Genomic DNA, 12,821 nt, shown 5'->3' with positions numbered 1-12,821 from the left:
CCTGTGTCTTTATGAAAGGGGGACCAGGGAGAGTTACCCCAAGGAAGAGAAGACAATGCAACCACAGAGACAGTGACTGGACTGAGGAGGATCAAGGGGCAAATTCTAGCCACCACCATAAAGTGAAGGAGAACAGGAAAAGATTCTCCCCCAGGGCCTTGGGAGAACTCACGGTTCTCTGGATTTCTGCCCAGTTACATGACTTCATATGTCTAGCTGCAGAGCTGTGAGAGGTTGAATTTCTGTTGTTTAAAGCTACCAAGTTTCTGGTAATTTGTTACAGCAGCTACAGGCAATTAATACAACTACTAACTCTTGTCAAGAACATTGAAATAAACCCAAGAAGAATTGGGAAGAATGTTTAAATACATTACTTATAACTTGAAAGAAAAAAAAAGGAATGGATGTTAAGAAATATACCATTTATTTGTGGATAATGCATTAAAATATAAATGTAAAGTAATGTAAAATTCCAAAGCAATCTTAATCAAAGCCAATTTTTTAAATACAGTTTGCAAAGCTGATTTCTAGACCTATTTGAAGAGGTCAGTACTTAGTTACAGCTAGGAAAATTTTGAGATAATAAAAAGGAAAAACTTTGCATTTCTAATGTCAAGTTATGTAATAATAAATTTACAAGCTTTAAAAATTTATAGGAAATACTAGGAGATGTACAGAATGTTTCCCATATAAAAACTGAACCCAATGGCAGAGCGCTTGCCTAGCATGTGTGAGGTACTGGATTCCAATCTCAGCACCACATATAAACAAATGAATAAAATAGAGATCCATCAACAACTTTAAAAAAAATTAACCCAATCAATAAATGGGCAAAGAAACTAAACAGATACTTCACAGAAGAAATACAAGTGGTCAACAAATGTTCACCATCTCTAACAATTAGAGAAATGAAAATAAAAACTACACAGAGATTCCATCTCACTCCAGTCAGAATGGCAATTCAAGGACACAAGTAACAATAAGTGTTGGCGAGGATGTGGGGGGAAAGGCACACTCATACATTGCTGGTGGGACTGCCCATTGGTGTAACCACTCTGGAAGGCAGTATGGAGATTCCTCAGAAAACTTGGAATGGAACCACCATTTGACCCAGTTATCCCACTCCTCTATATATACCAAAGGATTTAAAATCAGCATACTACAGTGACACAGCCTCGTCCATGCTTACAGCCGTTCAGGTCACAGTAGCTAAGCTATGGAGCCAATGTAGGTGCCCTTCAACAGATGAATGGATAAAGAAAACGTCACACACACACACACACACACACACACACACACACACAGAAATATTATTCAGCCTTAAAAAAAGAATGACTTTATGACTTGCCAGCAAATGGATGGATCTGGAGACTATCGTGCTAAGCAAAATAAACCAGTCCTCAAAAACCAAGGTAGACTGTTGTCTCTGATATGTGGATGCTCAGACGCAGCAAGGAGGGGAGAAAGGATGAATAGAGGTTCAGGAGACTGGACAAAGGGGAATCAAGGGGAGGGAGGGGGCTCAGGAGGAGGAAAGACAGTGAAATGATTCTGACAAACGTCCCTAATGATGAGTGCACCACGGGGACTCTCCTCAGCCTGTCCGGCCACAAGACTGGCATCCTAATCAGAATACGATGGACTCCACATTTGTATGAACGTGTCAGAATATACTCTACTGCCATGTATAAGTAAAAAAATACAGGAAACAAATATTGGAAAAGGAAACCATGGAACAAAAAGCACTATAACAGGCCATAGGATCACCTGAGTGTGATACCTGTGATCGGCATTTGAAGTAGTGGAGACAGGACTCTGCTGTGCTTCACACACCACGTGCCCCGGAGGGTCAAGGGCTCAGGGCTTTCCCAGGGCAGTCGCATTGGGAAGTGGTGGGGCTTGGTGAGGGGTGGTTAGGTCACAGGGACACCACCCCCAAAAGGGGTTACTGACTACCTCCAGGAGTGGGGTAGACATCAGGGCGCTAGATTGGTTATGAGAGCAGGTTGGTCTGAAGCTAGTCTGGCTTTCCCAACTCATCCTCTTGCTTTGTCTGTCTGTCAAAGGACTGCAAAACCTCTTTTCTTTAAACATGATTCAGAGTCAGGTCCTCTCCTACAGCAACCCAAAACTAAGACAAATTAAATCCTAAGGGAATGCTTAGGTGACTGGCTCATAGGGGAAATGGTATGAAAATTCTACTTGTGAAAGAAACCACAAATTGTCTTCTTCAGTGACTGTGCTAATTTAAACTCTCACTAGCAGCACACACACACACACACACACACACACACACACACACACACACACACTCACAGTTGTTCCAGTAGTCGATAAGATAAAGTTCCTGTCCGGGCCTATAGATATTATCGAATGTCCTAAATATTTTCCAGGAAAAATGTGACCGCGTTTTGTTGTAATTGGCATTTCCCTACAGCTGATTTGCCCTCCCTCCATGCCTCCTCTGCAGGCTCTGTCTTTCTGGGATGTCATGATGGGCCCTTTCCCTCTCCTTCCTGGATCATTCCTGGTTCCCTTGGTAAACAGGGAAGGGAAAGTCAGAAAAGCAAATGGCCTCTGAGGAAACGCGGTAGTCCTGGCCCTGGTCCACGCTGCATTTCTAATTAGGCCAAGGGACAGTCCCTGCCAGAGGCAGCCCTGAGGGACCTGAAACAGGGAGTGAGTGACTCCAACAGAAGACAGCGCTGGAAAAGGCATTCCCACGGAGGAAATCAAGGCCCCAAAGAGGATTTGCCAGAAGCCCATCTGCTCAAAGGATTCGTATAAATAATACGTGTAGTTGTGTCTTTTTTCTTGGTCACTCTTTAGAAGTTTACCAATTGTGTTTATTTTTCCTCCAAAAAGAAGAATCAGCTTTTAAAAATCAAATTTTCTTTGCTGTTTTTCTGTTTCCAAGGTAATTTATTTATGCTATTAATTCCATTATTGACTTCCTCTTGCTTTTGACTTAATGTGGTTTTCTTTTCTTTGTTAAGAAGGTCACATCATTGACTTGAGACACATCTAAAGCTTTTCTAAAGCTCTAGTCACCCTCTAAGGACTGCGTTAGTCCTTCCCTCTCGTGCCCTGCGCTTTCATTGTTATTCATGTAAAATGATTTCTAACTGCGCTTGTGACTTCCTCCTTGATTCACAGATCTTTTGAAGCGTGATGTTTAATTTCCCATATGTTTTGTAAATTTGTAGATATCTTTCAGTTATTGGTTTGTTTCTATTCCATTATGGTTTGAAAACATCTTTTATATAATTTCATTTCTTTTAAATGTGTTATGGTTTGTTTCAAGGCACAAAATAAGGTCGATGTTAACGAATGTGTCGAGTGCACTTAAAAAGAATGGGCTTTGGCTGGAGATGCAGCTCATGGTGGGGAGCTTGCCTGGAACGAGGAGGACGTATGTGCATATCACCTCGTTCTGACTGCTGAGAGGCCTGGAAGCAATGACATCCCAATAGTGTCATCCGACCCTAGTTTTGAAATGACGTTGTCCAGGAAAAGATATGAGAACTATTGGAAAAACAACTAACCACATGGTTTGTCAAACAGGCATAGAAGTCAAACGGAAAGAGCTTCCAATGGCCAAAGCAGAAAAATTTTCAGAAAAAAAATAGATAATGAAGCATTGAGTTATAACTCAAAGTATAACATAAATAAATATACATGAGCTCCAACTGATATCAATGATTGAGTGAATAAATAAATGTGCTATCATTTGGGTATGAGGTATTCCTCCAAAGGCCCATGTCAAATGTCACTTAAGTCAGATTCATTGACAATAATCATCAAGTTGATTTGTCTCAGGTATTTGTCACAGCAACAGAAAGATAACACACGTGGGAAAACATAAATTTTTTTTTACAGCAGAATTCCAAAAACTATGAATGATATTAAAGGGTATTCAAAATTTTAGTAACTTTTGTTCTCAACAAAAAAATCTGAATTTTTTTTTTGTAATGAAATCTCTAAATTAGTCTAAAAAAATTAATTTCATCCTTTTTGAGAGAATAGTATGTCTCTCTACTTATTAAACTCTCTGTGGAACATTTTGTAGTTCTTATTCATTTGGGATCTGATCCTTTTTATGAAGATGGTTTCTAATTTTAAGCTTTGTGTTGTTATGTAAATTGGCATTTCTGTTCCTAATTTTAATCTAGGTTATACTAGTATATGGTATCTCATTAGGAAATCTTTCTTAATAATACCAAGAGTTTGCACATTGAAATATTTTATGTTATCTGAATCTAATACATTTAAAATAATAATAACCATGTATCTACTTTCTACTTTCTAATCATCATGTATCTTTTTTTAGATTTTATTACATTTCTTTAAACTTCAAAAAAAAAACCCAGTTTGAATGAGGACATGGGTTATGTTATAGATCACGTTTATATTCCATTTTTCTAAGACTTGACATTAGGATCTAATACTATATTTGAATTCCAGGTTGAATGGTTACCAGAGGAGAAATATGAAGACAGGGCACCTCGCCTGAGGGTGTCTCTGTCCCCAGGTGGGAATGGAGACTTGATGTGGTCTACAGGTGTGGAGAAGGGTACACGAGACCTGGGGTGGGCCATCTGGTAAAAACCCACCGCCCTTGGCTGAAACCTGGCTGGAAATGTGGAAGCTAACCCTGGGTGGTCTTGGATTCCTGGTACCAAAGGTCTTCCTAAAGGACTGAGAGGTCGGAGGGAGGTTGGGAAGGAAGACACCCCAACATCGGACCCTCGACCTGAAGTCCAAGTTCCCATGTGGTGCAGGGAGACCCGGCCTGAGGGAAGAATGTGAGTCACCCGACGTAGCCATCCCAACCCGACTCCACCTGTTGTCCCAGACAAGCAGCCTGCGCATTCCCACACCCTGTTCTCCCGGGAGGACAGAGAGGCAGGGAATGTCAGGAGTGACCCCGACGACGCGCTCCACTTAGGCAACAGCGCATCCTGCTCCTTCCGGAGGCCTGGCTCACCCTGAAGCCCAGCCCTGGGTCCCTATAAATGTGTCCCTGTGGCTGGCTCCTCAGGGAAGCCTCTGCAGTGTGTCTGGGAGCCGGGTGAGAGTTTCCAAGGAAATCCAGTGGGGGAGAGGATGAGCAGGAGAGAGACGGGGCTGGAGAGAGACTCTGGGAGAAGGAGCGCTGGAGGGCGGAGGGTGGAGACCCACAGTGAAGGCCAAAGGTCGGGAATAAGGGTCTGCTCTGGACAAAGCAGGAGCCCACTGGGAAGGGCCGCCTCTGAGCTCTTACAGGAAGGAAGGTGGTAAGTGATCCGGATTGTCCCTGGGCTCAGGCTGGCCTGCTGCCCCCGGCCCGTTGTTCTGAGGGAAGCTTTTTCTGACTAGGCATATTCCAGATTTCTTTTGTACGCGATTCTCTACCAATTTCTAGACTCCATTTGTACATAGATTCACGTGGGTAGAACTGCAATACACTAAACGTGTCCTTGCAATGGCCCGAGATGTCCATTCCAGTACTTCCAGTGCCTCAATTTAGTAGCTAAGAACCACTAATTAACCATCTGTCGATGAAGAATGGAGATGATCTGGAGATAAAAGTGAAGGGGTCGCACTCCTTGTCTCAGAGAGGCTTCTGTAGAAGTGTATTCTTCAGCTTCCCCCCCCCCCCGTCACCCTGCGGGGAGACTTCAAAATGGGAAAAACTGAACCGCTTTGAACATTGAGTTACAGTGTACCTTTCTTTTCTTTTTCCACTCAGGTCTCCCGCAACCCCACCAAGACGTCCTGTCAGCAAAGCCAGCAGCAGTGCCAGCCCCCTCCCAAATGTCCCACTCCCAAATGTCCCCCTAAGTGTCCCCCCAAGTGCCCAGCCCCTTGCCCACCTCCGGTCTCTTCCTGCTGCGGTTCCGGAGGTGGGGGCTGCTGCCTGAGCCACCACCGGCCCCGCAGGTCTCTCCGTCGCCGACACCAGGGCTCTGGCTGCTGCGGCAGTGGTGGTGGCTGCTGTGGCGGCAGCGGTGGCGGTGGCCAGCAGTGTGGGGGCTCGGGCGGCTGCTCTGGAGGCTGCTGCTGAGCTGGTCCAGGAGATCCCTGAAGAACAGGACTCACCTAAAGGGCAAAGGACTATCCCAGCCTGGAGGGTGACCTCCGCCTCCCTCCTCTGCTCTCCTCTGTCTCCATCCATCCAATAACCCTGCAAGGCTGGCTTCTCAGAGGCCACCACAGCTCTGCGCATTTTGTGAACTTGTCTTCTTTTGCCTTATGCCAATATCTACATTCATAAGATCATCGAAAATATCCTGAAGCAAGTGCTTCACAACAGTCAGTTTACTTTAAGCCTCAATACGACTTTTCTTAAAAAAAAAAATCACTTTTTTCCTTTTATCTAAATTCTAGTGCTTCTTGGATAGGAAAAGAGATTTTTTTTTTTTAAAACTGGATTGGTGGAAAATCAGTCTAATAAACATTAATAAATGACTTCTTTTAAAATGCGTTTATTAATGCACTGCAGTTATACGAAATAGTGGGGTTCATTCTGACGTGATCACACACGCAGGGAATATTCTTCATGTGTTTATACCTTCAATAAAATCAAAAGTTCTGCGCTATTTGTGAAACTAATAAATAAGGGTTGACTATAATTCCAGACAAATTTAACTTTAAAAAATACTTTGGTCATGAAGTAGACATGCCATTCAAATTCTTTAGACAGAAAACCCTACCTATGTAAGTAAAAGTTGACTTGTAGCTTTACACTCACAATTTAAGGCAACACCCCCCTGCTAAAAGATTGAGGTTAAGGCAGTGGAGCTGCCCATGTCCATCTGGGAATGGAATGGGGAAAAGCACTGGTCTTTGTCGCTGCTCTCACTGGTTGTACTGTGGATATATGGTTTAGTTAAACACTGTGGAGACCCAATCTTTAAAGAAAACCCATCTGCAGAGACCCAGTAGTCAGGACTGGAATCCAGCAAAACATTTTCCTTCTCTCCATTCTCTGTCCTCGAGGTAAAGAGCCCTCTAACCACAGAGCTCTGCTGATTGAGGGCTCTCTTCCAGGACAGAAGCATTGGGTTTGATAGAGCTGGTCTTGCAGACCTGTCTTTGCATGTGGTCCTGCAGGAAGCTCAGATGCATTTACTGAGAGCAAGTTCAGACGGACTGAGCTGGGTATCAGAGTGTCATTGAAATGAGCCTGGTTGGTTGTTGCTCCTGTTCTTACACTCACCACCAGCTAAAGTCACATATTTTTCTCTTTTCTTTTCACTTGCTAAGTGCCTCTCTTCTTCCTGGAGAAGAGTGGACCTTATTCTCTATGTTAGACAAACTGTATGTGCTTCAGGATAGCAGTGTCAGCCATGAAAACAGACACTCTGGCTTTTTGAAATACAGTGAGGTCCATGCAGGGGATTTATTTACCCTCAAGGGTTTTGAGGGGCTGAAGAAGTAAAAGGAATTCTTGGAGATACTCAGAGATCTGGGAGCATCAGGGGTACGGCAGCATCACCCAAACTCCTGTTGTGGTCCTAGGACCTGCCAAATAGCTGCGCTGGCTCAGGATGCTAGAGACAAACAGTCCTTCTTGCTCCGCCCTCCCAGAGAGCCCTGCTGGGACCACTCACAGGACACTATCTGAAACTCTGGTTCTGGAGCTCACCCAACAACATAATGGGGGTGGGAAAGGGCGAAGGTCAGTGGCTGCCATGGCTGGGGCTGGACGGACAGGTCACAACCTTTCTAGAGTACAGTCCAGGTGAATTGAAAGAAGAGCCCTATTCCTCATGCCGTCCACCCGCTTCAGTCTCACGGATGCTGATGCTGTAAGGGACCTGAGTGTTAATCTAGTATATATTCTTAACTATTAAGTATCATGGAACAAATTAACTGGGAGGGCTACAGGGAGCTTTTAAAAACAGTAGATCTTCCTAAGAAGAGCAGCTCATTAGGGCTAAATGACACTGGTATTCACCTGCACCCTGGCAGAGACAAGATCCCCAGGTCCTGTTTTAGTCCCCTCCCTCCAGAGATGAGTGTCTGCAGCTGTGATCCTGTGGATCTGCTGGACTATTGTTGCATGGATTCACAAGTCTGTGATTCTATGAGCTGGTGTCCAAAGAAACAAATGGGAGGAAACTTCTAGGGACTTTTGGAGATAACCCCGTGACTCATCCTGGAGCTGGCTCCTGTCATCTGACTTCTCCTGTAAAGTGGGTGGAGCACAACCCACCCACCTGTTTAGGTGGCACATGGAGGCAGCGTCTCTCACCAGGGATGTTGGCATTGCCTGGAGATGTCAAAACCATTAGTGAGATCCTGACCCCACAGAGCAGGAAGTGAGCCTTCCCAGATGATGTGAGATGTACAGACTGGCCACTGCAGGACAGCCCTTCCTACATGGATGGAGCCTGGTCTGAGTCACTCTCAGTGCAAAGCACCCTCATCCACCCATCCATCCATCCATCCATTAACTCGTTCACTCAGTTAACGTGTCCCTGGTCTTATGATGCTAGAGGGTGGCTTGAAAATGAAAACCACAGTGGGAACAGCTCCATGGAGAGCTAGGTTGTGGCAGTCTGCCTTTCCTTTTTACAACAGCCTCCTACAATCACAGATAGCATGGCTGGAAGGGAAAATGAAATGCCCAGAGAGGGCAGGACACTGTGGAGTCACAGAACGGGGCTGTGGTAGAATCAGAAGAGCTCACCTCTTCCTATCTGCACCCCCAGTCTCTTTTCTATTTTGTGGACCTGAGTTATTTTCTATTTTGTGGACCCTCCTGTGAAGTGCACTGTTGCATCCTACATACAACATAGCCCGCTTCTTAGTGACCGACTGCTGAGGGACTGAAAAGTATGGTTCCTAAGACAAGACGGACTTTAATGCCAGGAGCGATATGTCATGGTGAACAGCCAATTAAATCTGCAGTCCCTCATGCCTTGGTTCAAGTTCTGGCTCTGTGACTTCTAGCTATGTGAGCCTGGGCAAGCTATTCTTTTGTTTCTTTGAGACACCACTGTGAAGACTAAATTTGAAAAGCTATTCGTGGGAAGGAGCTGACCCCACTAAGAGGTTGCTGCTTTCCCCTTCCATTAACAGAACGTCAGGCCTGGATCACCCCGAGGAGAGATGCTTCGAGGAGGAGCAGGAATGGATTGGGACTTGGACCAAAGTCCCTCCCCACTCCTCCCTCCCACTGGGAGAGGGACTGGTGGGCTCCGTAGAGGAGGTTATGGAGTGTGACATGCCCATCAGGCAGGGATGACAGGAGGAGGCAGGACACTTCCCAAGCCTGGGGAAGAACCTCCTGTTTTTATTTCTTCCAAATTGTTCAGGAGCGTACTTGACAAGACCTGGCTGAAATAGTGGGCTTTGTTTTGTTGTTGTTGTTGTTGTTATTATTGTTTAGGAAATTTGTGAGCCTAAAAGCTTTTGGATTCAGGGGAATCCAGGATCTATTTTGGACAAATACAGGAGCATCTTTTACCTGAGAGGCTCTGGCTGATCCTACGTGACATTTGGAGCCAGTGTTAGGCACAGACTCAAAACTAGCCTCTTACCCTGAGCAACCCAAGATGGCTCAGGAAGGAGAGTTCAGGCTCTGGGAATAGACAGGTTTGGGTTCCAGTGATACTCCATCACCTAACCGTTGAGACGGTCATGCCACTGGGTCTCAGTTTCCTCTTTTTTTTTTTTTTAAAGAGAGAGTGAGAGAGAGAGGGACAGAGAGAGAGAGAGAGAGAATTTTAACATTTATTTATTTTTTCTTAGTTCTTGGCGGACACAATGTCTTCGTTTGTATGTGGTGCTGAGGATCGAACCCGGGCCGCACGCGTGCCAGGCGAGCGCGCTACCGCTTGAGCCATATCCCCAGCCCCTCAGTTTCCTCTTTTGTAAAAATGAGGCTGACATAACCCGGCTCACAAGCTAACTGCAAAGACTAAACACGGACAAAAAGGCTAAGAGAGCTCATGGTACAAATTAAGTGCTCAAGAGCGATCATCCCACCTTTCCTTCTAACATCTACTGCTTTGGGGAAAGGAAAGGTGGCAGGATTCCAGGATGGTGCTCTGCCCAGACAGAAAAGCCAACACACGGTAGTGATAAAGATCATGTCTGTGAAAGCAGGTTTTCTGCATACGAATTCTGGTTTCTCTACCTACCTACTTTGGAGGAGAGTAACTCCCTAAATCTTTCCGAGCTTCAGTAACATCCATCTGTGAATGTACCCACCTAGTCGATTGTTTGACACCTAAAAAGCATGGAGCTAGGTGTTAGATGCTACTATTACTGTGATCACACAGGGTTCATTGGGCTGTGATTCCTCCTACTCCGGGTTCTTGGGAATCTAATCCTGGAAGTGAGACCCAGGAAGGGAAGGAGGAGGGGGTCCTAGAAGAGAGGTGTCTGAGGATCACCAAGTGCATACCCAGTTTCTCAAACGTACTTGGAATAACCTGATGATCCATGGGGGCTTGTTGCTATTCTGATCCAGAGAACACTGGACTACATTCTTGTGCCCGAAACCTAGGCCAGCATAAACCACCAAGAAAGCCCCCTGAACAAAGACCCAGATCCAGGTAGCAACACACAGTGTACCCAACATGGCGGATCTAGCTGTATCTTGGACAAGTCTTTGAAGACTCCCGTGGCCTAGAAACAGCCCCATTAGGGACGGATTGCATGAGCATCACTCATAACTTCTAGGAAAAGAAGGTAGACTTGTTTCATGAAGAAGGCAGCAGGAATCATTTTATCTGTCTGGGAAAATTCAAAGTCCAGCCGAGACATGCCCTGCCTGTGACTGAGGAGCCAGGCGTACTGGGGAGGAATCTCGCCAATGCAGCATCAGCCCTGCTCCTCGTGATGTCCGCGGTGTTTCATTAGATGCCATTAAATTGCCTCATTGCTGCCCTATAAAAAGTCTCCCGACTGCCGGTTCCTCAGATCCTTGCCTCCTTGCCGTCGTGCTTCTTCCAGGAAAGAAGGTAAGTCTCTCCACCTGGGGTAGGGACTTGTCAAGAAACAGAGCGGGTGAGGTTGGGGTGCAGAGACCCAGGACCAAGGATGAGCCAGGACTGGACCCTGGACAGCCGTGAAGACAGGCGACCGTACAGCCGGCGGGAAGCCTGGAGCCGGGGACGCGAGAGTCCAGGGACAGGTGCAGCAGGTGGTTCTGTGTGGGAAGGGAATCCAGAGACCTGTGCTCCCCACACCCCTCCTCTGAGTGCGCTTGTGGGGTGTTCTCTTAGGGCCACGGATGAAGGAAGTAAAATGAGGTCCACTGATCAGGGAGCAAACGGCAGACCCGTAGCCAACCTGGTCCTGGTTCTTGGCTCCTGTCAGGCTCAGCTCGAGCATGGAGTGAGCTCAGGGTCTGTTGACATGGGTTTTCCTTCTCGGGGTGCTCCCTGGCTGGAGACAGTTGGCAGCTGCCAGGGGTAAAGCATTTGGGTGCCCAAGCATTTGGGAGGTCCCCGCCTGCCCGTCCCTCTGTCTCAAGGGGAAGCTGCATATTTCTCTGGAAGCCCTCCAAGGCTCACAGTATTGATGAGACCTCTCTTTTCAGATTTCACAAAGCCACAGCAAGATGTGTGACCAGCAGAAGCAGGCACAGTTTGCTCCGTCTTGTGTGAAGGGTTCAGGATTGGGGTCTGCCCAAGGGTCCGGTGGTGTTGCTGTTCAGGGCCAGGGTCCAGGCCAGACCCAGACTGTCTGTGTGACAGGCCCTGCTCCCTCGCAGCCTCAGACCTTGGTGACATACTTAGCTCCAGTCCCAGCTCAAACCTATGTGAGGGTCCCAGCTCCCTGCCAGACCTACGTGAAGTATCCAGTTCCCTGCCAGACGAAAACCTACGTGAAGTGCCCGGCTCCCTGCCAGACGACCTCTGTCAAATGCGCGGCTCCCTGCCAGACCTATGTGAAGTGCCCGGCCCCCTGCCAGACCTATGTGAAGTGCCCGGCCCCCTGCCAGACCTATGTGAAGTGCCCAGCTCCCTGCCAGACGACCTACGTGAAATGTCCAGCTCCCTGCCAGACCCAGACGTACTACGTCCAGTCTTCTCCCTCCCAGACCTACTACGCTCAGGCCTCTGGGGGTGGCTCGTCCTCGCAGGGCTGTGCCCCTGACCCCTGCTCTGCTCCCTGTTCCACCAGCTACTGCTGTCTGGCTCCCCGGACCTTCGGGGTCAGTCCCCTGAGACGCTGGGTGCAGCGTCCTCAGGGCTGCAGCACAGGATCGTCGGGCTGCTGTGAGGATTCTGGCTGCTGCGGCTCTGGGGGCTGTGGCTCCGGGGGCTGTGGCTCTGGGGGCTGCGGCTCCGGGTGCTGCGGCTCCGGGGGCTGCGGCTCTGGGTGCTGCTGTTTGGGAATCATCCCCATGAGATCCCGAGGTCCTGCGTGTTGTGACCGTGACGATGACTGTTGCTGTTAAATAGAAAAGGATGGGCCTGCTCCGGAGCGCACAGCCCCGCTCTGCCCTCTGAGACCCTCACCAGCTCTGTCCCTCCCCGGCCCCCACCCCAGTGATGCCCAACCTCCTCACTCCACCTCCGTCCTTTGCTTCTTTATCAAGGCAGCCTGCCAAAGTCAGCGCAAACCCCAAACTTTGGCAAGAATAAAACCATGAATGCAATGCCCCGTGGCTTCCTGTCTCTTTCATTCACATTGTTGTGCTTTTCTGTCCGAAAAGCTCTCTCTCTCTTCTCACTCTTGTTTTTCAATTAAGAAGAATGATCTGCATCAACACGAGCCAGCAGACCAACCCGGTCAACCCCCAGCCTGGGCCCTCCTGCCTTCTAGAGGGCTGGGCATAGCTCCTCTAGGCAAGTTAGCAGGATCTAGGCTGAAGA

General features: G+C 47.4%; 1 protein-coding gene across 1 annotated transcript; it reads left to right on the top strand.

Annotated features, from left to right (window-relative positions):
* The first annotated feature begins 11,560 nt into the window (after positions 1 to 11,560).
* On the top strand, positions 11,561 to 12,521 carry Kplce (KPRP N-terminal and LCE C-terminal like protein). Its single transcript, XM_021730561.3, has one exon. It carries the CDS (start codon positions 11,561 to 11,563, stop codon positions 12,401 to 12,403), a length of 843 nt encoding a protein of 280 aa, XP_021586236.2. The 3' UTR covers positions 12,404 to 12,521.
* Positions 12,522 to 12,821: the final 300 nt, after the last annotated feature.

This window comes from Ictidomys tridecemlineatus, chromosome 11 (assembly GCF_052094955.1).
Source record: "Ictidomys tridecemlineatus isolate mIctTri1 chromosome 11, mIctTri1.hap1, whole genome shotgun sequence".
Classification (NCBI taxonomy): Eukaryota; Metazoa; Chordata; class Mammalia; order Rodentia; family Sciuridae; genus Ictidomys; species Ictidomys tridecemlineatus.
The sequence above is the reverse complement of the archived record's forward strand: the minus strand, read 5'-3'. Positions and strand labels throughout refer to the sequence as shown.